The 27,581-nt window shown below is 38.0% G+C and overlaps 2 protein-coding genes, 1 non-coding gene and 1 pseudogene across 3 annotated transcripts; 2 read left to right on the forward strand and 2 right to left on the reverse strand.

The window, feature by feature from the left end:
- Positions 1–2,663: 2,663 nt before the first annotated feature.
- Positions 2,664–2,766, reverse strand: LOC121793176. The gene has a single exon (XR_006049017.1). It is a non-coding gene; the product is annotated as a U6 spliceosomal RNA (small nuclear RNA).
- A 2,008-nt stretch (positions 2,767–4,774) lies between these two features.
- LOC121774220 lies at positions 4,775–13,810 on the reverse strand (annotated as a pseudogene).
- Positions 13,623–17,829, forward strand: LOC121789067 (DExH-box ATP-dependent RNA helicase DExH18, mitochondrial-like). The gene is made up of 3 exons (XM_042187603.1): positions 13,623–16,328; positions 16,705–16,767; positions 17,266–17,829. The coding sequence occupies exons 1-2, from the start codon at positions 14,029–14,031 to the stop codon at positions 16,751–16,753; spliced, it is 2,349 nt and encodes a 782-aa protein (XP_042043537.1). The 5' UTR covers positions 13,623–14,028; the 3' UTR covers positions 16,754–16,767; positions 17,266–17,829.
- A 470-nt stretch (positions 17,830–18,299) lies between these two features.
- Positions 18,300–21,254, forward strand: LOC121789077 (ER lumen protein-retaining receptor erd-2.2-like). The gene is made up of 6 exons (XM_042187609.1): positions 18,300–18,755; positions 20,094–20,293; positions 20,417–20,557; positions 20,628–20,708; positions 20,778–20,905; positions 20,990–21,254. Exons 1-6 carry the CDS (start codon positions 18,530–18,532, stop codon positions 21,033–21,035), a joined length of 822 nt encoding a protein of 273 aa, XP_042043543.1. The 5' UTR covers positions 18,300–18,529; the 3' UTR covers positions 21,036–21,254.
- Positions 21,255–27,581: the final 6,327 nt, after the last annotated feature.

A 27,581-nucleotide genomic window follows, 5' to 3' on the forward strand; every position in this document is an offset into this window, starting at 1 on the left:
TTTCTTCGTCCATAAAAAATAGTCTTATTTTCTTCTTTTTGTGTGTCTATTAAAATTAGTCTTTTACTACAATAAAAAGAGTGAACTTTAAATTTGATCCATGAAAAATGCATTTACACCTTTTAGGTCTCTGTAAAACGCAAAAATATCATTTGAGATCATTTTTCCCCTAAGCCTTAAAATCGCACAAATGTCAAATTCATTTATCTAAATTCTAAACTCACTTTTTCTCTCGTTCACCTCTCTTCTCAGTTCTTTCTCATCAATTTTCATGTTACTATTTGTTGATTTTGAGTTGTGGTAAATTACCAGAATTTATTGGAGCAGCGCGAATATTTTATAATCTTCAAGAATTTATGAGTATTCTTAATATATTTTACATAATATACGCACAAATGTTTTGTATATTTTTAAATAATAATAAAGCATTTCTATTTTTGAGAAAACAAATACTCTGAAACATGTACTAGAATATACTCTTAACCAGTAGTATAATTTTTTAGTTTTTAGTAGTCCTATTTCATATATATTTTGCATATAAAACGTGCATCATTACTTCAACCTATGAATCCTTCAAAATGTAATGGTATATTTCAAGATTCAATCATATAAATGAACATAGCTTTAGTTTTACGAAGTTTTTTGTGCTTTTACTCAAGCTTTACGACTCACGTAGCATATAAATGGATTGAAGTTCAAGTTTTATGAAAGCAAATGTGAGCTTATAGAAGGGCTGGCATAATCAATGTCCAAATTATATAGGCTACTGTTTGTGGTAAAAACCCATGGCTAATGCATGAAATAATTTAATTTTTATGAGTTTGGTTAGTTAGGTAGGCCGTAGGTCATTTCTGAAAGTAACAACTAAAAGGTTACAGAAAAAATAGAGAGAGATAATGAATATTGACATTTGTTCTTTTTAAAATTTAGTGAAAAAAGGGAAAAGAAGACTTTAACCGTATGTTGCATTTTTCAGAAATTTGTAGCAATATTATTTAAGTCTAAGAACCAAATTTGAAGTTCACTCTATTTAAAATGGAATGAGTAGTTAAATTTATTTAAGTACACAAATTATACTTGAAAAACAAAATTTTACAAATTGTATACCATACTTTTGAATTAGCAACCATAATTATCAATTTATATATAATAAAGTAAAATTAAATTAGAATAAATTAATTATATATCCTAATTAGAATAAATTAATTATATATCCGTTGCTAAGGCGTGATACTTTATTCCTTAAATTCTTATCTCTTTTTAATTATCTGCTCCAATTAGAAAATTCAAGATTTTGATGTATTAATTTGCTATACATTAATATAATACATTAATATAACGAGGATGAAGCATAAAACTCATATTTATAACGAGGAAAGCGCTTTTTTCTCATTGGCAAATAAATATAAATTTTAAAGTGTTAAGTTAACTACGGCTAAGGAGTTGCTTGTTGGAACTAATTAAATAAAGAGTTAGAGTTATTTGCTAAATTGACTCATTTTCTTAGCAAAAATTATATTTTATCCTCTTCTTTTTTATTCTCTCTTCTATTTTATTCTTTTATTCATGTCTTTATTTAATCTCATCTAAACCATCCATCATTATTTTCTTAAAGTTTGTGCCTGAACTTCTTTTACATCTTTTACTTATATTAATACAAGTGATATGAAAAGTCTACAGAAAATAATAATTCTGCAAAATAGAATAATTTGGTGGTTTTGTTATACGATAGATTTATTATATTCAGGGACATATTTCATTATTAAATAATTAAAAATATATTTATGAACAAAAAGGAAAGAGTAAATAAAACTTTTTGAAGAATAGTTTTAAAAAATTACTATACTAAATTAAGATTCAGTGTTCCACTAATGATATCATATTCATTGGAAAGTGCATTTATTTAATTATAGTCAAAATAAATAATATTTACCTGAAAATATAAAATGATAGTAAAAATTATATACCATACTTTTGAATTTATCAATCTCAATTATAAATTTATATTATACTATAATAAAGTGAAACTAAATTAAAAAAATTAATCATATACTCCATCTGTCTCACAATATGAGTCACATTTTGTGTGGACATGAGTTTCAAAAAATGTAAGAATAGTAGATTAGAAAAAGTTTGTGGAATATGATGCCACTTTTTATATTGGTTTTATAATAAAATGTGAGTCAAGTGAGTTAGTGTAATGTGAAACCTACTTGGAGTAGTAAAAGTGAAATAACACTCTTACTATGGGACGAAACGAACTGACAAAATGTGATTCTTATTGTGGGATATATGGAGTATCTAATTAGATATAATTAACCCATTATCGTAATTATAACATAGGGTCCTATTGTACTGCAAACTACTACATCTTTCTGTTACGGATTCAATGATAAGTTCTCTTGTTTGGTCTCTAACACTTTCCTGCAAGCTACAAACTAAAATCTGGATCTTGAACAATTGAATCTGAAGTCCAATAAAACATGTAGAAAAGAAAACATGATGCTACATTTGTTACAGCTCCTGCCGCCATGCATTTCGTAGCATCATATATGAAATTATTGAAGAAGAAAACTGATACGTTCGTATCTATACGAAGATCCTCATATCTTTATTAATTGGTTAATTAGTGATTTGTGATATTTTTCTATATATGTTTAGGATATTTTCTTGTCCTTAAGTTGATTTATTCATGTCATCCTTGATGAGGGGTCATGCTAATCTTCTCTGTATCATTCCAATTTTATTAAATGTCCCCAAAGGGACTTCTCCTTAAGTTAGGGTAATTAACATTATAAATATGTGTCATTGGTATTCATCTCAATCAACGAATGAATGAATATATGAATTTACTTCTCTTTCTATTTTATTTTATGCTCTTTGTTTAAGTTTGAGTTGTCGATGAGATCCCGCCTCCCGGTACTTCTCTTTTATCTCTTTTATCGTCTTTGGCATCTTGATAAGGGTAATAAGGGAATTACCCTTATCAAATTGGTGCTTTCATCCTCGAACTCTTGGCCGAAGTCAATCTTCGTTCATGGCCAGAGATATCGCAAGCATCCGAAAACTTGCAACTGAATTCAATAGCTGCAATGTTGAAATATATCCTCGGTTGGCATGCCAGACTAGAGACCCGATTGAGTGAGCATGAGCGTAGGGCAGCAGCCACGCTCCCTCCGTTGCAGCCCGAACCTGATCCACCCGACCGACCGATGTTGTACGTTGCCTCAAAGCCGCAATTCCAGTCCACTTGCCACCAGCCCCTATACGTCGACCACGGGTACAACACGCCAACGTCGGCCACCACGACACAGTACTAGATTGCTTGGTCGGGTTATCAGCAGAATTGCCCACCGCCACCGTACCTGACTGTACAGATAACTCCGCCCTACCAGACAGACAAATACCAGCAGCCGTCGATTTACCAGCCATCGCAGCCGGTCCAACCACAACATTCAACCTTCTGGGACCCGCCTACTTGCTGGGAGACACCGGGATAGCGCACTTTCCTCGAGTCCTCGGCATATGATCAGCTACCCTATCATTCAAACGCGCGCCGCAAAATCCCTAAGTTGGATAACACCCGGGGCAGCTTCAATATCAGCCCCCGTCCCAGCCCTTGCAACCGTGGCTGCATCTAGATCGCTCGTTGCAGTAGCCTAGTCTAGCACAGCCGGACGCTGCCTTCGGACTGCCGTCGTACGCTGCATTGGATACCTACGCCGCCCCCTCTTCTTATGTGCTGCTCAAGAATTCATCTTGAGATGTTTTGGAGTGTGCCCAAAAAGAGAGTTTGATTGTTGATTGTGATCGAGTTGGGGAAGGATTTGATGATTCTACTAAGAAGTTTGTACATTCTTCTGCTCATTTTTGTGGCTTTGAAAAGGTTGATATTGATGGGAATTTGGAAGCAAGAGAAGATGATGGTGCGGAAGAAAGGAAAATTGTTGAAGAAGATGCAGTTCCACCTCAACATTTGGAGTGTTTCTTGGATAACGATGGTCACATTGTAGTTCCAATTGAATTGGTCGATTCATTGGCGGGTAAGCATCTTGACGAGGGGAATGATAGGATTGACGATAATGGTGAAAACCAGGACCGAGACCAAGTTGATGAGAGAGAGTCGTTAGTTCTTGATGTTGATATCATTGAGGAACCTATGTATATAATGCTTGAAGTCATGGAAATGGTAGAAGATGAAAACTCTCTTATGTTCCATGTGAATGGTTCTCATTTTGAGACCATGTTGCCCCTGTCACGGTGGCTTTTTATGAAGCCAAATGAAGTATATAATTGGACTGGTCAGTCTTGTATATTTGACCCAGGAGGATTTCTCGACGCTCATCGTTGCTTCATGGTTCCCACCTTGATGACAATGTGGATTTTAACCGCGGGGGAGTTGATACGTGCATATCTATACGAAGATTCCCATATCTTTATTAATTAGTGATTTGTCATATCTTTTCCATATATGTTTAGGATATTTTCTTGTTCCTTAAGTTAGGGTAATTAGCATTATAAATAGGTGTCATTGTTATTCCTTTCAATTAATGAATGAATATATGAATTTACTTCTCTTTCTATTTTATTTTATGCTCTTTGTTTAAGTTTGAGTTGTCGACGGGATTCCGCCTCTCGGGACTTCTCTTTTATCTCTTTTATCATCTCCGGCATCTTGATAAGGGAATTACCCTTATCAAAAACACTAGAAATATAATCGAAAAGGGAAAAGATAATAGCGAAGCAAATGATATCAGTGAATCCCTCACTCACTCTACATCAGTATCTCAATGGAAACTCCCCTCCGATTTTGCGGCTTCTGATACATCCCGTACACATAGGAACAGAACCCCCAAACGCACAGCACCGTCGCCACCGCCTTCACTCCCCCGAACTCGTCCCCGTAAACCACCACCCCGCTGCCCACATTGAGCGCCAGCAGCGCCGTCATGCATATCCCGCTCGTCAGCGACGTCGTCAGGAAAACCATCCCCGCCGTCCCCATGAACGACATCTGCCACGTCACCGCGCACCCGGAGATGGTCATCCAGTACGCCGCCGCCCGCCGCCATCCCCACGCCGGCGAAGGCCGTCCCTGCCATGCCCACCAGCAGCTGCATCTCCGCCACCATCGCGTAGCCCCGCACCCCGCGGTAGATCACCTCCATCACCGGCAGGTACACGGCGAACGAGATCCCCCTGCCTCTTATTGATGGTAATCGAGAGAGGCGATATTGTGGCAATGCATATTGAAGAGAGGAAAAGATTTGAGAGAATGAATCGGTAATTCTTATTGCTTGATTGTATGTGTTACATATCTCCCAATATATAGGACAATATAATTCCAAACTAAGGAAAAACAATTAATGGCATATCAATCTATTTTAGGGTATTGTATCAATCCCCTAATCTTCTCTCCTTGATTCTTGTAATTTGACACTCCCCCTCAAGTTGAGTAACGGTATCTCTGATATTCAACTTGCTCAATATTTCCTTGAAGATCTTTGGATGGACTGCTTTGGTTAGTATGTCAGCTAATTGTTCTTCAGATCTAACAAACGGGAACTCTATAGTACCCATTTCGAGTTTTTCTTTGATGAAGTGGCGATCGAACTCCATGTGTTTAGTTCTGTCGTGTTGTACTGGATTCTCTGAAATGCTGATTGCTGCTTTGTTGTCACAAAATAGTTGACTTTTCCGTGTAGGTGGGAAGCCAATTTCTGTCAACAGTCTCCTCAACCATATTATTTCAGTGAGTCCGCTCTTGATTCCTCGAAATTCGGCTTCAGCACTGGATAGAGCTACTACCTTCTGCTTCTTGCTTCTCCAAGTGACGAGGTTACCTCCAACGAATGTGAAGTATCCCCCTGTCGACCTTCTATCTATTGGATTGCTTGCCCAGTCAGCGTCAGTGTATCCATGGACCTCCAGGTCTTTCCCTTTTGCTAGGAACACTCCATACCCCACAGTTCCTTTCAAATATCGAACGATTCTTAAGGCGGCCTCCATATGATCAACCTGTGGTTTGTGCATGAACTGACTAATTACGCCAACTGCATATGTGATGTCCGGCCGGGTATGTGAAAGGTAAATGAGCCTCCCCACTAATCGTTGATACCTTTCTCTGTCAGCTAGATCAGCTCCTTCTTCTATTTTCAATCCATGGTTTGAGATCATGGGAGTTTCTGTGGGCTTACACTCCAATAAGCCTGTTTCTACCAACAGATCCAAGACATATTTTTTCTGCCTCAAGAAAATCCCGCATCGGGACCTTAACACTTCAATTCCAAGGAAGTACTTCAGTGCTCCAAGACCTTTCATCTCGAATTCTCTGAACAAGTTCTCTGTTAGACTCTGGATTTCTTCAACATCATCTCCAGTGATGATCATGTCATCGACGTAGATGATCAGACATGTCACCTTATCATCTCTCTTCTTTGTGAAGAGTGTGTGATCGGACAGGCTTTGCTTAAATCCTAGTTTGAGCATTGCTTGGCAGAATCTTCCAAACCAAATCCCCGGGGACTGTTTTAGCCCATACAATGTTTTCCTCAAACGGCATACTTGTCCGGTTCCAAATTCAGCTGAACATCCTGGAGGGACTTCCATATATACTTCTTTGTCTGCCTCGAGTTCTCCATGAAGGAAGGCATTTGTAACATCGAACTGGTATAGGGGTCAATCCTTGCATGCTGCTACAGACAGTAGAGTCCGAACGGTATCCAATTTTGCCACTGGGGAAAAGGTTTCGTCATATTCTACCCCATACACTTGTGAGTATCCTTTGGCCACGAGTCTCGCCTTGTACCTCTCAATTGAACCATCAGCTCTTCTTTTGATTGTAAATACCCATCGACATCCTACTGTCTTTTTACCTTGAGGCAATGTACACTTCTCCCATGTTCCATTTTTTTAGAGCATCTATCTCCTTTTTCATGGCTTCCCTCCAATGTTTATGTTTTACAGCTTCCTCGAACTTCTGTGGGATTTCTTCTTCCTCATACAGTGCTGCTTCGAATGCCCTGGCCATTTCTGAGAGTTGTCCCTGTGCAACATTAGTTATTGCATATTTGGCCTTTCTTCCCTTCCAGTCCGGTGAATACCTTCGGGGAGGAATTCCCCTAGTGCTCCGCATGGGCAAGTCATATGATTCCCTATTTCTCCCGCTAGTTTCACCAGCGTCTCCATTGTTCCTGGTTTCATTAGTATTCTCAGGAAGTACAATATCCATATCAGAACTGTTTACCTCAGGAATCGAAGACGGGGTTGACTGTTGATCGATGTCATCTAACTCCACGTTCTGACTAGTGGGATTTGACGGCCCGGCGGTGCTGCTAACTTCCTCTGTTGGACCGGCATCTATGACAGGGTTTGGCTCTGGCTGTTCTTCTCCTATTCGGTTTCTCCCTTGAGTGGGTAAAGGTAGCCAATTTAGTAGGTCACTATCGGGACTATTGTCTGGTTGGTTCTCCCCCTGAGCACTAGATTGGCTATAGAAGTACTCTCCCTCAACAAAGTCGCAGTTCATGGTGGTATGCATACGTCGAGTGGCTGGGTCATAACATCTATAACCTTTTTGGTTTTTTCCATAGCCAAGAAACACACATTTGAGGGCACAAGGTGAAAATTTGGTACGTTCCTATTTGGGGATGTGGACAAACACTAAACAGCCAAACACCTTAGGTTCAAGAGACAAGGATGATGGAAGTTCAAAATGTTTGAAGAAAACATCAAAAGGAGTTTTAAACTCAAGAATTCCAGTGGGTAAACGGTTTATCAAGTACACTGCAGTAGCTATAGCCTCAGGCCAAAAAGTTTTTGGTATTTTGGATTCAATTAGAAGGGCTCGGGTTATTTCTAGGATATATCTGTTTTTCCTCTCTGCTACCCCATTTTGCTCCGGAGTATAGACACAAGAGGTTTGGTGAACTAAGCCTTTATCCCGAAAGAAATCTCGCATTTTTGTATTGACAAATTCCCCCCTATTATCTGACCTTAGAATTTGGATGGAGTGATTATACTGAGTTTGGATTAGGCTATAAAATTCAGTGAATTTTTCAAAAACATCAGACTTATTTTTCAAAAAATAAACCCAAGTCATACGAGAATAATCATCAATGAACAAGAGAAAAAAGCGAAAACCCTAACCCCCAGTAACCGGGGCAGGACCCCAAACATCAGAATGGATCAAAGCAAAAGGAGATTTCATACGAGTATTGTTCAACATGAATGAATGTATGTGGCTCTTGGCCAGTAAACAAGTTTCACAATGAAAAGATTGCATAGATATACCTAATTTAGGATAAAGAAGGCGAAAATATCCTATGGATGGATGTCCTAACCGACGATGCCAAAGCCAAGCCAGTCTGTCTGCCAGTCCGTGAGAAAGCATCGCAACACTCTGTTGGGTTATCTCAGTGCCACGCCCAACTATCGTCCCCGTCTTGATATCCTGTAACATGCAAAAATGAGGTTGCATTAGTAATTTACAGTTAAGCTCTTTGGTCACATGACTAATGGATAGAAGCTTATGTGATAATGTAGGAACAAAAAGACAGTTAGATAGGCGCAGAGTTGGCGAAACATTGATTGTGCCTGCCCCTGAACTGGAGCGAGGTCCCCACCGGCGGTTTGGACAAAGGTTTTATTTGATTTGGATATGGTTACGAAATCAGAGGCTTCGAATGACATTGTGTCTGTAGCCCCACAGTCAAAAATCCAATGTGGATCCTTTGGATCGGATGTGGAAGTGGATGAACAGGCTAAGGTGTCAAATGAATTTTGAGTCGGGATTTGAATATGGAAAGATATAGGATTGTGGGGTTCAATTTGCAAGGTCTTAGCAGCTTGGGGGTTATTTTGGGTATTTTTAGAATTTTTGGGCCCTATTTCAGATATGTAGGTAGGGTAGGGGTCGGTTTGAAATTTGTCGAAATCTGGGGGTGTATTTTCGAAGGCTTTTTGGGAATGGGGTATTTTTGGTGATTTGGGGTGTGTTCTGGGGTCAGATTGGAATTTCCAGGGAGTATGGGGAGTATGGGTGTTAATAGATTGGAAATCCTCATTTGAGGATTCCGTCGCCGCTCCCCCCTCACAAACCCTCGCCGCCCCCATCTCACAAACCCTCGCCGCCATGGGAACCGTCGCCATCGGTAAATCATCGCCGGTGGTGTTCGATTCCGTTGTCTCACCTTCGGACCATGTTCTAGCCACCGAAACCGAGGCTATAGCCTTCTCCTCCGATCTGTTCTCGCCGCTTGCGGTCGATAAGCCTTTGCTGCCCGCCGGACTTTCGGTGTAGGTAGCTTGGTTGCCGACCGTGATCGCCGCTGCTGCCCGTCCGCCGCTGCTGCTGTTCCGATTGGCATTCCGGGCCTGTCGGGCCTTCTTCATATCCTCGTACCACTCCGGAAATCCGTGAATATGAAAGCATGTATCTTTCGTATGCTTTTTGCCTCCACAATGGGTACACACTAGCTTGCTTTTATCTTCATCCCTTCGATAATTTGAGTTCCGGGACGGTGGTGGTGGCGGTGGAGGTATCTGTGTTCGATTTCGGTCGAAAGCCCCTAATCCAACTCCGATATCGGTGAGGGCTGTTGGCTCTGGATTCATCAATTTGTCATTCACAGTCTCTCGTCTGACCAGGCTGTACGCTTTTCTTGCTGTTGGAATTGGCTCCATGTTCAAGATTTCCCTCTTGATCTTGTCGTATTTATCATCGAGAGCCCATATAAATTGATACAATCGGTGCCTCTGGGTATTTTGATTGTATCTCTCGATGCTCCTTGGTGAATCCATCGGATTTGGATCTCGGCTATCTATGGAGATCCACAGATCTTGAAACTTATTCCATAAAGCTTCTAATGTCATATTACCTTGTTTCATTCCATATGCTCGTCTGTGCAGATCAGAGATTTGGAATGAGTCCGCTCCACTTCCATACGTGGTTGCTAGACCTTCCCATAGGTCTCTGGCAGTCTCGTACTGTGAAACCTCGTTCACAAGGCTCGTCTGGATGTTGTTGATGATCCAGTTGAAGCAGCAGTTGTCTCGTTGCTCCCACTTCGGGTAGCTTGGATCGGTGGATGCTGGAGGGTCTGAAACTCCAGTAATGTGAGACTTCAGACCCTTTCCAGTGATTGCCCGTGTCATTAGCTTCGCCCACAGGGAGTAATTATCTCCGTCGAGCTTGGTTGACACATGAACGTCACCCAGTGATTCAGGTTGGGTTGACGGTGGTTGATTTGGTGGTTTTTGAGACATACTCAGTCTCATGAATTCGGCGAATTGCGCCGCAAATTCGGGTGTGAAGTTCACACGGCTATTGGTTTCTGAATCGGATTCTGACATCCTCTTCTCCTTGTTGTTTTGCAGGATCTAAAAGGTCGGGAAAGGTCGAGACTATGATGATAATTTTCTGAGTCTCAAACCAAAACCTGCTATGATACCATCTTATCGATGGTAATCGAGAGAGGCGATATTGTGGCAATGCATATTGAAGAGAGGAAAAGATTTGAGAGAATGAATCGGTAATTCTTATTGCTTGATTGTATGTGTTACATATCTCCCAATATATAGGACAATATAATTCCTAACTAAGGAAAAACAATTAATGGCATATCAATATATTTTAGGGTATTGTATCAATCCCCTAATCTTCTCTCCTTGATTCCTGTAATTTGACACCGCCAGGGTCGCGAAGAACCCGATCAGATACTGCCGGTGCGTCAGCCCCGCGGGCCGGTCGCTGCTGGCGCTCAGCGTCAGCAGCACCGAGCTCAGCGTCAGCAGAATCACGCAGTTGAGATTCTTAAACGTGATCTTGTTCTTCGCGATGGCGGCGGAGAGGATCAGATTGAACGCCAGCTGCGACGAGAGCAGCAGAGATGACGTTGAGACCGGGAGGTAGGAGGTCCCCAGGAGAAGAGGAGGTTGGAGACCCCAATAAACACCCCCACTAGAAGGGACAGAATCGTCAATTTTGTGGTGTACAGTGGGACAGAATCGTGAATTTTGTGGTGAAGCGGCGGCGAGGGGTGAGATGGAAGAGGTGGTAGGGGAGGAACACCGAGAGGAAGAGGAGGGGGAAGCCCGCGGATTGGACCCACGTGGAGACCCAGCGGCTGGAGCCCTTGTGGATGAAGTAGAATTTCGTGAGAAGCGTTGCGCCGATGGACCCCACAATTAAAACAGCGATATTGATGGTGAGGAGGAGAGCTTAGTTCTTGTTGCTTGATTCATTAGGGTTTGCTTCGGTTTCGGGATCTAATGTTATGGTTTTGTCGTCATGGCAGGCCGGTGGGGATATGCGGCCATGGAGGGTAATAATCAATTTGAAGCTCAAGTGAGGATTTAAGAGACTTATTTTATATTGTTAGTGTAATCTTTCTTTCGAGTGTAATCATTATTATAGTTTACTTGTTTTATAAATGAGATACATGAATTTATGACTCCTTTGTCTGCCAAGTCATGTAAACCAAAAAAGCCAAGTCATGTAAACCAAAAAAGCACGTTCTTTCCTAATGAGACAAACTAAACTTTTCTTTTTGCCAATTTTGTAACTGAATGTGATTATTATCTTTATGAATGTTAATTAGATTCAGTGCTACAGTTTTCGAGATTTGATATTGAGATATATTGAAATTACATATCTAAATGAAAATTACAGCACGTAACCAAGGATGATATCGTCTGTGATTCCTATTCAAAAGAGATAAAAAGTAGGTTTAATTTGGTCAATGCTCATGAGAAGATCATGAACAGAACTGAAATAGCTGTAAAAATAAGTTAGTTTAAGTGCACGAGAAGTGTTCAAAGTAAAAAAAGTAAGCTGAATTACATTTAATGCAAAAGTTTAATATCGGTAAATGATATGTGCTTCAGATTAGATATCATTTTAAGCTTATACTAATGTACTATAATTTACATTTTAGAAGTGTTTTTGTGCACGAAAAGTGGGGCAACTGGCCAATAGATGTTCAAAGGCAAAGAGAAGCGGGAATGATGCAAAAGGAAGAATTTCAAAGCATTTGGCGGCTACATGGCTCGAGCTTTACCGTAGTGTCCAACTGTCACAAGCTTTCGAGCTGAAAGTATTGTGCGGCGACACTAGACGATAAGATTGTATTTTTTGGACATGTTTAATGTTAATGTCAATAGTTGAACTGTCACAAGCTTTCGAGCTGAAAGTATCGTGCAGTGACACTAGACGATAAGATTATAGTTTTTTGACATTTAATGTTCATATCAATAGTTGAACTGTCACAAGCTTTCGAGCTGAAAGTATCGTGCGGCGACACTAGATTATAAGATTGTAGTTTTTGGACATTTAATGTTAACGTCAATAGTTGAACTGTCACAAGCTTTCGAGCTAAAAGTATCGTGCGGCGACACCGACGATAATACAGTAGTATTTGGACATTTAATTGTAATGTCAATAGTTGCAACTCAATAGACAAAAAGGTTATTTTGGGAGGAAAATTGTTGGAAACATAGGAACTTAAGTTACAAGACTGTAGTAGATCCTACCTTTTATATACTCCCTTTGTCCATTTATACACTTTTGAAGGGGCATAACTTTTAATGCACAATTGATAAATAAGATAGAGATAGAAAGAAAAGTGATCGAAATATAAGTAATAGGTGAAGAGAAAAAGTAGTTGAAATTGTGTAGTGGATGGAGGGGGTCTATAAATGACAAAAAAAAGGAGAAAATTGTTGTCATAGATGTATGAACTATTTCTATGAGACGGTTGAAAAAAGGAAATATGACTCATTTCTATAGGACGAGTGGAGTAATAATTACGAATAGAATGAGTAAGAAAAACAAGAAAGATGATTTAAACTACTATATATTTAAAACGAACGAAGACTAAATTCATACTCTCTCCGTCCCACAAGAATATGCACTCTTTCCTTTTTAGTCTGTCCAACAAGAATATGCACTATCCAATTTTGGAAACTCTTTTCACTGTAATGAGGTGGGACCCATTCTCAACTAACAATATTTTAATTATTTTTTCTCTCTACCTCTCTCTTACATTACTTTTTCTCTCTACCTCTCTCTTACTTTCTCAATTTTGCATTAAAATCTGGGGACGGAGGGAGTATATATTATTAGTATATTATTTTCATTAATTAATAAAAGAAATCAGTTATATACTATATATTTGAAGAAAAACAAGAAAGATGAAAGTAGATGGAAGAACAAATATGGTTAATTTGATTAACCTAATGATAATTAATAAGATTAATCAAGTTATTTAGATGAAAATTAAGTGCTGTATTATTTAGGATCAAAATAGATTAGATATAATGTAAATTTTTTAGGACAAATGTAATGGACCAGACTTAAGTAAAAAATAAATCTCAAAGTCCAAAGATTAAATAAATTTATTAAAGCCTATTTAATTAGACATGGGTTCTAACATTATTTTATTTCTAAGTGTAAACAAATATGAAGCCCGACAAGGAATTAATTGATTAGGCCAGTGCAATTAATTTAGCCCATACCATTCGGATAAAATCGGCCCGGTTTAATAAAATTAAAATTACCCCCTACATATATGTGACTTGTGAGTTTGAGTACCAAGCTTTCCAATATTTTATAGGTGCAGCTCATGAAATATTATTAACATTTGGTGGTAGTAATTCATTTGTGTAGTGATATAATAGCACTTCTTTTTTAGATATCAATATAATTTTAATTTCTATATCCAATTGTCGAGGGTTTAGGGTTTTAGTAGATTTAGAAATTACCTTCAAATTTTAACAACGCATCTTGTTTCGCATCATTGTTAGAAGTCATAATTTTCGTTTTTCTCAAATCTTCCGTCAGAATAGCTGGGCTCTAATCTTTCCGCCACCGTCAACCGCCGACGCCGGAGCTACTCGAATCGCCTTCCAAGTTGATGAATTCATCTGCCTTGTCGACGAAGTATGTGCTGTAGGTTACTTTATTCTCACCTGTTATCGCTATAGAAATTAAATTTTGAGCGTTTTCATATTTCCCGAATCAATTTATCAATGGCAAGAGCTGCGGCCAAACGCCTCTTTTCTCTCTATTCCTGCAAGACTAGATATTTGTTTGCGGCGAGGAATTTATTCCATCATTGCCGTCCTGCCCTAGCTTGTAGAACTGCCGCGTTACAAATTCCTAGCCATGGACAATTGCCGCAGCGCGAGCTCATTCTGTTTACGAAATTTGACGTTTTCCCCTATTTTCGTGGACATTGCTTTTGCTCCTTGTCGGAAAATGAAAATCTTACCCTCGATTCAACTCAAATTGTTGAAAATAAAGCGGAAGCGAATGGTCTTGATGGAGAAGAAATGATAATTGAGTCTGAAAATGAATGTACGGGGCTGGAGGAAAAAAGATCAAATTTTGTCGAGATATCTCTTAGGGATCCATTAGACATATATAAAGAGCTGAAAGATGCCCCGGGTTCTAAGATGCAGTCCCGCAGTGATTGGGATACCGTGAACGAGATTTTTAGGTGTTTTTGTCAGTCTGGTTGGGCCTCGAACCAGGCTCTAGCCGTTTATATTGGTGCCTCATTTTTCCCCCTTGCTGGGAGAAAGTTTGCCGCTTTTTTCAAGAAGAAATGTAGCAATGATTTGGTTAGGTACTTGGTATCCGTCGGCCCTGGTGATCAAGCTGATAAGTTTTTGTTCCCAATCTTTGTAGAATATTGCATGGAAGAGTTTCCTGATGAAATTAAGAGGTTTAGGGAAATGGTGGAGTCTGCGGATATGACTCAACCGCACACTTGGTTCCCATTTGCTAGGGCAATGAAGCGGAAGATTGTTTATCATTGTGGTCCTACTAACAGTGGCAAAACATATAATGCACTGCAAAGGTTTATGGAGGCAAAGAAAGGCGTCTACTGTAGTCCTCTTAGGCTGTTAGCCATGGAGGTTTTTGATAGGGTGAATGCATCTGGGGTTTATTGCAGTCTAGTCACAGGACAGGAGAAGAAGGAATTTCCTTTCTCGAACCATGTTGCTTGCACTGTTGAGATGGTATCAACAGATGAGCTGTATGAAGTGGCTGTTATTGATGAGATTCAGATGATAGCTGATCCTTGCCGGGGTTATGCATGGACTAGAGCATTGCTAGGCCTGAAGGCTGACGAGATCCATTTATGTGGCGATCCAAGTGTTTTGGATGTGATTCGGAAAATTTGTTCAGATACCGGGGATGAACTTGTGGAACAGCGCTATGAGAGATTTAAGCCTCTTGTGGTTGAGGCAAAGACCCTCTTAGGAGATTTGAAAAATGTGAAGTCAGGAGACTGTATTGTTGCATTCTCGAGAAGGGAAATATTTGAGGTTAAATTAGCAATTGAGAAATATACAAAACACCGTTGTTGTGTGATCTATGGTGCCTTGCCACCAGAAACTCGTCGCCAACAAGCGTCTCTGTTTAACGAGCAAGATAATGAATATGACATCTTGGTAGCAAGTGATGCTGTGGGCATGGGGTTAAATTTAAATATCCGAAGGGTTGTCTTTTATAACCTCACTAAGTACAATGGTGATAAAATGGTCCCAGTTCCAGCATCACAGGTGAAACAGATCGCTGGAAGAGCTGGTCGGAGAGGCAGTGTGTATCCTGATGGACTGACCACTACCCTTCATCTAGATGATTTGGAGTACTTGATTGAGTGCTTGAAGAAGCCTTTTGATGTGGTTAAACGAGTCGGCCTTTATCCATTCTTCGAGCAAGTTGAGCTATTTGCAGCACAACTTCCTGATCTTAAATTTCCCAAGCTCCTTGAGAAATTTAGTGAGAACTGCCGCCTTGATGGGTCTTATTTTCTGGCTCAGAATCTGCACATAAGGAAAATAGCTAATATGTTGGAGAGGATTCAGGGGTTATCACTGGAAGACCGATTCAACTTTTGCTTTGCCCCAGTGAATATCAGGGATCCTAAAGCAATGTTCCATCTGATGAAGTTTGCTCATTCATACGCTCAGGAGCTTCCGGTCAATATAGCTATGGGTATGCCCAAATGTGCTGCTCGTAATGATGCAGAGCTTTTGGATCTTGAGACTAGGCACCAAGTGGTGTCAATGTATTTGTGGTTGTCTAATCACTTTGAAGAGGAACAATTTCCATATGTTAAGAAGGCTGAATCAATGGCTACAGATATCGCTGAGTTGTTGGGTGAGTCGCTTCTCAGGGCATGCTGGAAACCAGAATCAAGAGGTGCACCAAAACCAAAGCCACAAGAGAAGCAAGATGGGAATGCACAAACATTGAAGGCATTAGAGAAGGAAGATGGTTATCAAAGGCCAATGTCAATCATCAAATTACGTGAACAGTAAGTCATTCAAATTGTTTGCTGTAATGTATAGCCAATCTAGTCAAGCATTAAGTTATGTGAAAAGTAATTTACTTGATTTGTTATGGTATGATAGTCAATTCTATGTGTGTAAATGCCTAGGCGATCAAGATGGAGCTCTTATTGAAAAGCTAACTCAAATGTGCTTAGTTTTTTATTCCCATAGGTTCATCTCAAAGGTTCTAATCCTGGGTTGAATATTCGGTATTTGAGTTCACCTAGGATATGGAAATACATACTGATGGCATGGATTGGCACTAGGCATTTCTTTATCTGTTAAGATGGATTCTGATTGATGTGCTAAACCATTTCGCAAGCAGATTCTCAGCTCATCTTTTTTTTCCTGCACATATAGGGATGGGAAATCTCAAACTATACAGAAACTGGAGAAAGTAACAGCATAAATCCCGGTTATGAGGTAATGTAACTCTCTTGTATCACAATATATTCTGAATTTCTGATTAAAACTGTCTTGTGCAGCCTCCCAATAGTGAGTAGATAATTACTACATATGTTCAGATTACTTTTGGGGGAATAATTGTAGCTCGAGTAGAAATTGTTTTTTGCATGTTTAAGTGTGATGCCATGAGAACCTAAGTTTTGATAGTTATGTGTTCTTGTCTTATGAAGTTGCAGTTTGAGTCGATCTAAATTCCAGATGTAGGTTAATATACCCCTCAGAAATGAGGTAGAGTTCACTTACTGCTCTCGTTAGTCCTTTGAAAGTAAAGATGCTTCCATGATTGGAGCCATACCACATTATTAACACTTGTGTGTCTATTCTGAATTTCTTATGTCTTTCAGCTCAGACCATCTAGCGCTGAAATCTTAGCGATATAGTATATCAGGACTTCACAGAAATATCTGAGTTCCCTCCTCTGAATCAACATTCTTTTGCTGTGTATTTATATTCCAGATCACGTTAGCCTTCGCTGCTAGGAACTGTAAATTTGGAATGCAAGATCGGAACTGCAGCGAAGCGAATACAACAGATTTATGAGTGTTGTGATTGACTGAGAGTAGTAGCAGCACTCATGTCCCCCTCCATGCCATGAGCTCTGTTCTTATTTATCAGTTGCATCATAAATTTAAAGGACAAAAGTTCAAGTTTGGAAGACAAACTCAGGTAGTCATCCCTCTCAAGTTCAATGTGTAAAAAGAAAGGGATGTGAGTGACTAGAATTGTTAAATTTTTTAGTTATCTTCTCCTTTACTTTATGGGGTGAATCTTTTCTTAATTTAGGGGAAATTTTGGTGAACGAGAAGAGTATTTTTGTGATCTGAGTAGGGGGGTAGTGAAGCATGTAGCTAAAAATAGCATAGGAATTACCTAATTATATTTTGTACTCGATCAAGTTTCATATTTGACCTTATTAGAATCTACATGACCTAGGTTGTATCCTTTAAATTTGAGATTTGACACTTGATAGATTGTAGTTTGGCAGCCCTATCTCTGGAATAAATGCTTATAAATTTTTATAGTTTACTAATGTGCAGTATTAATATTTTCAACGGAAGCAATTACTAATACACTCCACCAACTGCTATCTGAATCGAATTAATCATTTAAACTTTATAATGACAAAAGCCCAAATTTCTATTTTCAATTATTTTTTATGATTCTTTATTTATTTATTTATTTATTTATCAAAAATGACGTAACTCAATTATTTTTGGTATGCTTCAACATATAATTTCCGTCAATTAGTAAAATAATTTTGAAGAGAGCGTCATAGATTTGTTGGATAGGTTACCAAAGTTTCCTTGTTGGTGACTTAGTTGCAGAACTAATTGCCCCTCAACCGTTTATTAACAACCAAACTCTGAATAAATGTATTTTTTTTTTCAAATCAAACAATTATGCTGCTAGTGACACATTAGGGTTGGCAAGTGGATAATTAATTAAGTTTGCCAGCAGACGAAAGCTTTGATCATTCCATTTCCAAAATAATATTTTAGTAGTAATTTTGAGAACTAGGCAGATGGCCAAAGAAAGAAAGCATTAAATAATAATAATAATAGTCCATACCGTAAGAAGTCGGTTACGGACAGCGTGGTTAATCCATTGCATGTCCTCTTCGTGTCACCTGAAACTCAACGCCTTCTTTCTTTACATACACGTTCATTTCCGATAATCTCCACCTTTTTTTTAAAATAAAGTAAATAGTAAAATATTTGCGATGGGGAGGAAGAGGAGCGCGCCGCTGAACAAGCTGTTTGCGTTGGTGCGGCGGCAGTCCACCAAGGTCAAGACTTTCGTGGCCACGGTGTCGATACTGGCGGCGCTGGTGGCGCTCAGGTTCCTCGTCCATGACCACAACCATTTCTTCGTCGCCTCCGAATCCATCCATTTTGCCGGGATTTTGGTCCTCATCTACAAGCTCACTACTAAAAAATCTTGCTCAGGTACATCCATCTCTCCTCTTCATTTTTTCCCTTTAAGCCAAAATGACAATTTTGAGCCACACCGTCTTCATTTTCAGACATTGATTTGATTACTAATTTTACATTTTTTCCCCATTTTTTATTAATTTCATGATTTTTTAAGACATCTATAATAATATCTAGTCAGTACTTTTTCATTATTTTCCTTCTTCGTTATTTAATATTGAAATCATTTTACTCTTTTGCTATTTGAGGTTTTATATATATATATATATATAATGAATTCAATTGATCATTTTCTACTATAATTATGAAAGATTTGAATGTTATTTATTTCAACTGGTTTGACGCTTATTTTATTGCGGAGCTACTCTTATTCAAACTATATTTGAATTAATTCGAGATTTAATCATTTATAATTCAAGCATCAAGCTCCATTTCAATGTTTTTTAGATTGATTCATTTATACAATCAAATTAGAAGTATTTCAGAATCGAAATAAAATATTTGAATTTTAACAGTAGAAATAGAAGGAAATTTGGTTAATATTACTTGATTTGATCTTGGTTACCGGTTTAGTGGTTTACCACATCTGAATTCTGAACGAGCTGGATTTACATAAATTTTTCTTCCCTTTGAGCCAATTTAAAGGCATTTACATTTAACCAATAGTTATCAAATACGTCATCAATTATTTAAATTAAAACTGCTAATAAAAATGCATAAATGCTTATATAATTCATACAAAAAAAGGTTGGAGCCCCTACCCTAATAGTACGCGGCATATCTCAATAAAGTAATTATATTATCTTCTAACTCACTCTTTGTATAAATTCTTCAATTTTATATAATCCTAAAGAAGGGTTTAAAGACTATGAAATTAGGTAAGTCCTTATTCTAATTAAATAAAAGAAATTAAGTTACGTCACAGCAAACTCATGGGATACAAAAAATTACTCTTCCAATGTCCACAGAACTGGAAGAGAAGAATTAGAAATTTATATAGATAATTTATAAATATAATTATGAAATAAAACCAAAATCATAAATAGTAAAAACTGATTTTTAAATATATAGGAATTTTATTACATAAAAAGGTGGTTTTTAAGTTCTTTAATCAACCGAGTATCATTAGTTCATTGAATGTCATATAAATTGAAATAATGTTTAAAAAAATCAACAGAAATTAAGATCTGTCCACATTTATGAATGTTAGTTCTTTTCTCATAGTACTGCAGTTTCTTAAGAAAACTGTTGTTGTAGCAATGTAGAGAATGTGCAAATTTGTCATCTGAGAACTTCAAATATAGAAATCTTTTATTTTGTTGCAAGTCTTTGATGAAATCTTGTGGCTTGTAGGGCTGTCTCTGAAGACACAAGAACTAACTGCCATGTTCTTGGCTGCAAGATTATGTTGCAGTTGGTTCATGGAGGGCGACATTCACACTTTTCTCGATTTTGTAACGCTCGTGGCAACGCTGTGGGTCGTATACATGATGAGGTTCAAGCTGAGGTCGACCTACATTGCAGACTTGGACAATATGCCCTTGTATTATGTGGTAAAACTAACTTGTTTGCTATTCACCATTTCTCTTTACATTTTTGGATTTGAGCAACATTTGTTATTTTTTGGGAACGTGGAGATCCTTGCAACGCGATAAGATGTTTCGTCTCTTTTGTAGGCGGTGCCTTCTGCAATTCTAGCCCTGTTCATCCATCCTTACACGCACCACGCTCATGCTGGCCGGATGCTGTGGGCCTTCTCTGTATATGCGGAGTCCATCTGCGTATTGCCACAGCTTCGGATGATTCAGAACACCAAGGTAGGTCGACCTACTACGCAGGTTGCTATCTATACAATATCTGTCTAACTCTGGTTCAATTCCATTTCAGATGATTGAGCCATTTACAGCCAATTACGTATTTGCACTCGGTGTTGCAAGATTTCTAGGATGTGCTCATTGGATCATCAAGGTGAGCATGTGAATTTTGAGTTTTCGGGCTCTGCCAGTCCAGGCCATATTGATCTCATGAATTTTGCAGGTATATGATTCGGCTGGGGCGTACTTGTTCCTGGTTGGAGCTAGCTACGCGTGGCTTCCCGTGGTTCTGCTAACAGAAATTGTACAGACATTCATCTTAGTCGATTTCTGTTACTACTACATCAAGAGGTAATACTCCGAGCTCTTGGCCTCTTCTACATCGTTATAACCCGATTTCTCATCTCGTTTATGCATCTGATTTTGGGTTTGCAGTATGATGAATGGCCAACTCCTTGTCAGCCTGTCGTCCCCTGTCTAATAATTTTCAAGCCCGGGGAACGTTTTCAATGGACATCATGTTTGTGGATATAAATATTTTCATGCATGAAAGGGATGGATATTATGTACTATTTCCTTGTGTCTAATCTTGGATTTTGATAAATTGCATCATCCTGTCTAATTTGAGCGTTCCCATCATAAAATGTTTGGACTCTGTTATTCATCAATGACACACTGTGTTAGGCCCGATTTGGAGCAATCCTGATTTATTCACAACCTCTGGGTGGGTCGGTTAGTACGGTAGTACCCTTGCAGCCCCTACACTTACGGCGGATTCAGCATGGGCCAAGCCACCCCTCCAGCGAGGGCTTGACCTGCGATGGCCCCTGAATCCCCTGGCTATGCTTGAGCATTTAGATCCATTTCGAGAAAATTTTAAGACTTGGAATGAAAAATGAAATGAAGTTGTGGGTATTTATAGAGGAAATTAATATGCTCTCTTCGTCCAATAAAAATAGCTCATTTTCATTTATGGAAAATTCTGCCTAACTCATTATTCATATTGATCAGGTGGTGGAGTGGTAAAGGTGTTGGTATTTAGAGATTAGGTCATTGTTTGAAAAAAATATTTTGGAAAGTTAAAATCGGTTTATGGTTCACGGTTGGACCAATTCGACGAGTTGGTTCCGCCGGTCCCCGGTGCTTTAACATGCTAGTGGTTTTTGGAGGTGAATCAGACCGGACTGCTTGCCGATTTGCGGTTGATCGATCGAACCGACCGTCCGGTCCCCATTTTTAAAACACTATTTTATCCTATGGCATTTTGTTTAACCTTTTAGGTTAATTTCCTTTTAACTTCTTAAGTGATATGAAATGCCACATGCCATTAGAGAATTCACAACGGATGTTCTCTGTCATGTCATTATTCTTTTTTTTTGCCCTTTGGACTACAACTCCCATGATAGAAGCCTCTTTTCCCACCTCTCACACTAGTTTACACTATTCATTCAGCATACTTATAAATGCATAATTAACTTTATTATACCAATTAAAATACAATTTAATTAATAATAGTAGCACATAGTTAATCTAATATTATTATATTAATTAATAATTACTACAACATAAAATATACTCTATCCCTCCTATACATACAGAGACTTTAAGGATCATCCATATTTTAATACAAAATTAGTAAAATAAGAGAGTGATATAGATAATTAAAAAAAGGGAACATTTTTTTTAGTACATAAACTATTCCAAATGAGCAAATTTGGCTCATAACAGTTCATAATACCTTTTAAGATCCATCAACTATAAGTTAATATTAATTCAACTACTTTTTGGCTATTTCCAAAATTTTCATGACCAAAATACCCTTAAGGCCATGAAGGACAATTCAATCTATTTACCCTCTCATTTTCATTAAAGTATGTAATTTGAGATACTTGATGTACCAAAAAAGATGTTCCATCTAATTTTAATTTCAAAATAAAAATATCTTAATGATATTAATATTTTATTACTATTAATTATTTACGTTTAGTTTTACTTATTTATAATATTTTAAATCATTGTACTATATTTAATATTAATAGTGAAATAACTTAGACATAAATGTATGTAAACATTATACTTATACAATATTTTTATATAAAAGTTGTTCAATTTATTAGATGGAATATTAATTTTTCAATCTTAAAGCTATACATAGAATATGTTATTTTTAAGTGCAATACAAAATTGATGATTAAAAATAAATTAAAATTTATTAACATACATAGAATCTTAAATAATTCAAAGAGCTAAGTGTTATTTTATCTACTCTTACTCTTATGTAGTAATTGTAGCCTAAAAAATAGTTGAAATTATCAATAATCAATTTAATAAAAAAGACAATGACATTCTTAGTTGAATATATGATTAATTTAAATCTATGATTGTTTAATTAAATAAAATTAATAGTTGCTATCAATTGTTTAATATCACAATGTCGCGTCTTAATATTATCATTAGGTCATTTACAACATCATGAAAATTGTTCATAGTTCTCATATCTATTCTCTTGACTATTCATGAATCATATTTTTTCTACTTTATTAAATTTTTATTTCAATGTAGTATACATTATATATTACGATTAACTTAAATTTTCAGTTTAATAAAATTACAAGATTCATTAAAATAAAATATTTATCTTAGTTTTATCTAAATAATTGAGAATGTAACCATATAAAAGTATTAACTAGCACTATAAAATAATATCATAATATTCAAATAAGGTATGGTATATATTAATAATAATATTATAAGATCTATTAAACTTAATCCCAAGTAAATTAGAAGAAAGAAAAAAGTGGATGAATAAATAGATTGAATTGTCATTCATGGCCTTAAGGGTACTTTAGTCATGAAAATATTGGAAATAGCCAAAAAGTAGCTGAATTGATATTAACTTATAGTTAATGTACCTCAAAAGATATTATGAAATATTACGGACCAAATTTGCTCATTTGGGATAGTTGATGTACTAAAAAAGATGTTCCCTAAAAAAATTGATTGAAATATTGTCAGTAGAGAACAAGATTCACTTTATAAAAAATAGAAAAATTTGCTTAAAATGAAAATGAACTAATTTTATAGGACCTTGACTCATGCTAATTTAGCAATCAAAAGCGTCACCCACAAGTGTACGGGGTAAGTAGCACGTGGCAAGCTAAAATTATCGATCCACGAAAACTAAAAGCCGGTTTGAGTACTATGATGCAACTTTGAACACTATCTAGACTAATAAAAGGGGTTTTTGGTTTTCTTAACTAAGATCAAAGAACAAATAAGCAATAAAGACAAATAACTAGGCAAGACAAACAAATGATGGCTTTTCACACAAATTCGGAAAGGTAGGGATATGGATCCGTTGGTATGGATCACGGGTGTCACCTAGGGATGTTGCTCATCTATTGGGTCTCATGCATGGTTAGGAAGGTCCGGACGATTGGATACACCCCTCTTGGGTGCATCTAACACGTTGATCGGACCCTAATGTTGGAGTCTCCTCCCAACACTTCAAGTCTGACTCCCTAATTCTATGGACCCAAGCCCTCTCTCTAGCTATGCATCTCTCGATCACATAAAACGCACGGAGTTGTTGGTTATTTAACAATCTTATCAAGCATTTCTCAATGACAATAATTAGAACAAGATATATCAAATTGGTAGCTAAGCAATTGGATAATAAGAGCCCAGTAACCAACAAAACCACACAAAGAGATAGATAAACATAAATCAAGGTTCAACCCATGGATTCCATACAAACTTCACCACATCCCTAAGGAAAATCTAGCTACTCATGTTCAAAGATGAAACAAAAAGGAAAACAAAGCAAATGGAAAAAGACATGGATGGAAAATGAAAACTAGAACTCCCTATGGTAGAATTGATGTTGGGGAGAGTCTTCTTCTTCAATCTCTTGAAGATGGAAGCCTCCTTGCCTTCAATCCTCTTGAATCTCTCGATTTCTCTCTTGATTTTGCAGTGTGGGAGGTTAGGGTTCGAAAATGAGTGAGAACCCTTTTATATCCGGAGTGAGAAAGGGGCAAAAGTGGGCATCAGTAGGTATCGCCCGGCCGGGTGATTTGTAAGTGGGAAAATGTCCGGCCGGGCGTTCTGGGACAATCGCGATGTAGCCTTCTGATAAACTCGTGGTTTAGCAAGTATTTTGGATGTTTAACGTGAACATTTCAGTGTTTTTGTAGCATACTACTTGAGTTTACATCCATTATCCACTACATAAGTGTTTTGACGAGTTTGTCGAGTGTTTGGAGCTAAAACAGGTGAAAATGACTTGAAAACGAGCTTGAAGGAAGAATCGCCTGACCGGGCGCGCTTCAATGCGCGACCTTCATATAATAGCCATAACTCTCTCATCCGGACTCCGATGGGGGCGTGCAAGATACTCACGCGAAGCCATTTCGAAGACGAAGACAATGCTTTCGGAGGATTCCAGAGAAAACGCCCGACCGGGTGATTTTTAAGGGAAAAACGCCCGACCGGGAGTTTTGGTCGCGAACTCCAAAAAGTTCGCCCGATCGGGCGTTTTGTCGACTTAAAATCGCCCGGCCGGGCGATGTGTTCTGCGAGAATATTTCCGCCCCGGGTATAAAAGGAGACCTAGGTTTTCGACCCCGGGAGACCATACACGCCCCATAGCAGCTTTTGAAGGTTTGGAGAGTGGAATTGAGAGGAAAGGAGTCCCAATCCTCAACAAGATTGAAGACGAAGACGAATTTCCGTTCAATCCACCCTTGGGAGTATTTTCATTGGTTTTCATGTTTTATTCAATGACTATGGTTTATTCTTATGTTTTTGAGTTGAATATGAGTAGCTAAATCATTTGTAGAGTTTTGGTGAAGACTACAATGAATACTTGTGATTGATTCAATAGCTTTTGATTACCTATGCTCTTGTGATTATTTTGTTTCATTCTTGTGCCTTTCAATTCAATTGCCTAGCTACCAATTGGATATATTGACCTAGTTTTGAGTAATCGAGAGATACCTAATTAGGATTGATAAAAGAATGAACAACACCTAGATAATTTGCATTCGAGAGAAGGAATTCTAGAGTGAGGACTTGAATCTTTTGAGTATAGGAGTTAATTGTGAAGTATAGAAGGAGACTTCAATATTAATAGTTAATCAACGGGTTGAGTGCATTCGAGAGGGGGGCTTAGCCTAGAATAGCGATTGTCCTTCTAATCCTAGAGACTTTAACGGGTAATCAAAGTTGTTGAGTTGTTTACATTGTGGGTATTGTAGTCGGATCCAAAGCTCTACCTCGTTCTCTTATTTGAAACCTATCCTTTGTTGCGTGCTTTTAACTTGTTTATGTTTAATTGTTTTTCCAAGAATCAACCAAACCTTTGAATCGTCTAGATAGTAGTTAAAATCGGTCCGTGGTACTTGAGTTTATACATTTTGTCTCTGTGGGATACGATACTCTTGCTTGCTTTGTGCTACACTAGCCCCGTACACTTGCGGGATTTTCTTGTGTTAAAATAAGTTGAGTCAAGTTTTTGGCGCCGTTGCCTTCAATCTCTTGAAGATGGAAGCCTCCTTGCCTTCAATCCTCTTGAATCTCTCGATTTCTCTCTTGATTTTGCAGTGTGGGAGGTTAGGGTTCGAAAATGAGTGAGAACCCTTTTATATCCGGAGTGAGAAAGGGGCAAAAGTGGGCATCAGTAGGTATCGCCCGGCCGGGCGTTCTGGGACAATCGCGATGTAGCCTTCAAACGCCCGACCGGGCGTTTCGTCGGATGGAAAACGCTCGGTCGGGCGAACTTTCTGTTTCTCTTCTTTAAACGTCCGACCGGGCGTTTTGTATATGGAAAACGCCCGACCGAGCGAACTCTCTGGAATCAGTCCGTTCGCTCCGTTTTGCCCGTTTTAGACCTGTTTTTGCATCAAAACTCTGACAAACTCGTTAACTCCAAAAATAGCAAATAAGTGGATGAAACCTAGACTTTATACCTCTAAAGATTCAACAACATGTGTTAATCTCCCATCTAAACATCCTAAACTATGAGTTTGTCAACTCCCCCAAACTTAAACACTTGTTTGTCCTCAAACAAGAAGAAAGAAACAAGACTTATCAACTCATGTAAGGATGTGGAGTGTCATCATTGCCTCAGTAGAACTAAAATATAACAAGTATCAATGGCCTCGTATGCGTGTAAAGTATTATGAAATATAGCTTCAAGTTACTATCATGTACTCAACCTTGCCAATTTTCCCTCACAAGGAGAAAATGCAATGTGCATTTTAGAAATTTCACTCACTCTCAAAGTGTATAAGCTCATGACATAACTCTCAAATCATCAAAGCATGCATAGTTTACCATAGGTTTGCTCGAAATCTACACTCTCATCTACTACGGTGTGATTAAAGATCTAAGGTCCGAAAGGTCTTCTCTATAGGTTGTAATGTAGGCTCTTTGGATAGGTGAGATAATTTATGGCTAAAGTGACTTTAATCCCCAAGATCTAACTTATTCAACTTCACCAACTTTCTTCCCCAATCTTAGCTAGTTCTAGGCTTTGCCTAGACTCTTCTCATCTATCACCATTCCACTTTTGTCTTTCCCAACCTTCAAGGCACTCTTTTCACCAAATGTCAATTATTTACTATTTTTCTCTTTCATTTTTTTTCTTTTCTTTTCTCTCTCTTTTTTTTTCTTTTCTCCATGATTTCATCACTATTCTTTCTCTTTTTCATTTGTTTTTCTACCTCAATAAGCTTCTATTTCATTTGCTAATTCCCCTTCAAACTTCCTTTTGATTTTTCATAAATAGCACACAAGAAATCCAACCCCATGGTTTGTCAAAGAAAAAGTTTATTGGCTCAAAGTGGGCTAACAAGGATTATTAACATGATAACGGGTAGAAGTAGGATTTGGCTAACAAGGATGGCCTAACGTCCTCCCTTATCTCTATAACCACTATGTAGACTCAAGGAGATCGCGAGCAAGTTCTAGAAACATATGACATGCTTGAGATAAAACACACATTTAAGAACAATATAGGCTTAAT

Source organism: Salvia splendens, chromosome 2 (genome assembly GCF_004379255.2).
Source record: "Salvia splendens isolate huo1 chromosome 2, SspV2, whole genome shotgun sequence".
NCBI classification, from domain to species: Eukaryota; Viridiplantae; Streptophyta; class Magnoliopsida; order Lamiales; family Lamiaceae; genus Salvia; species Salvia splendens.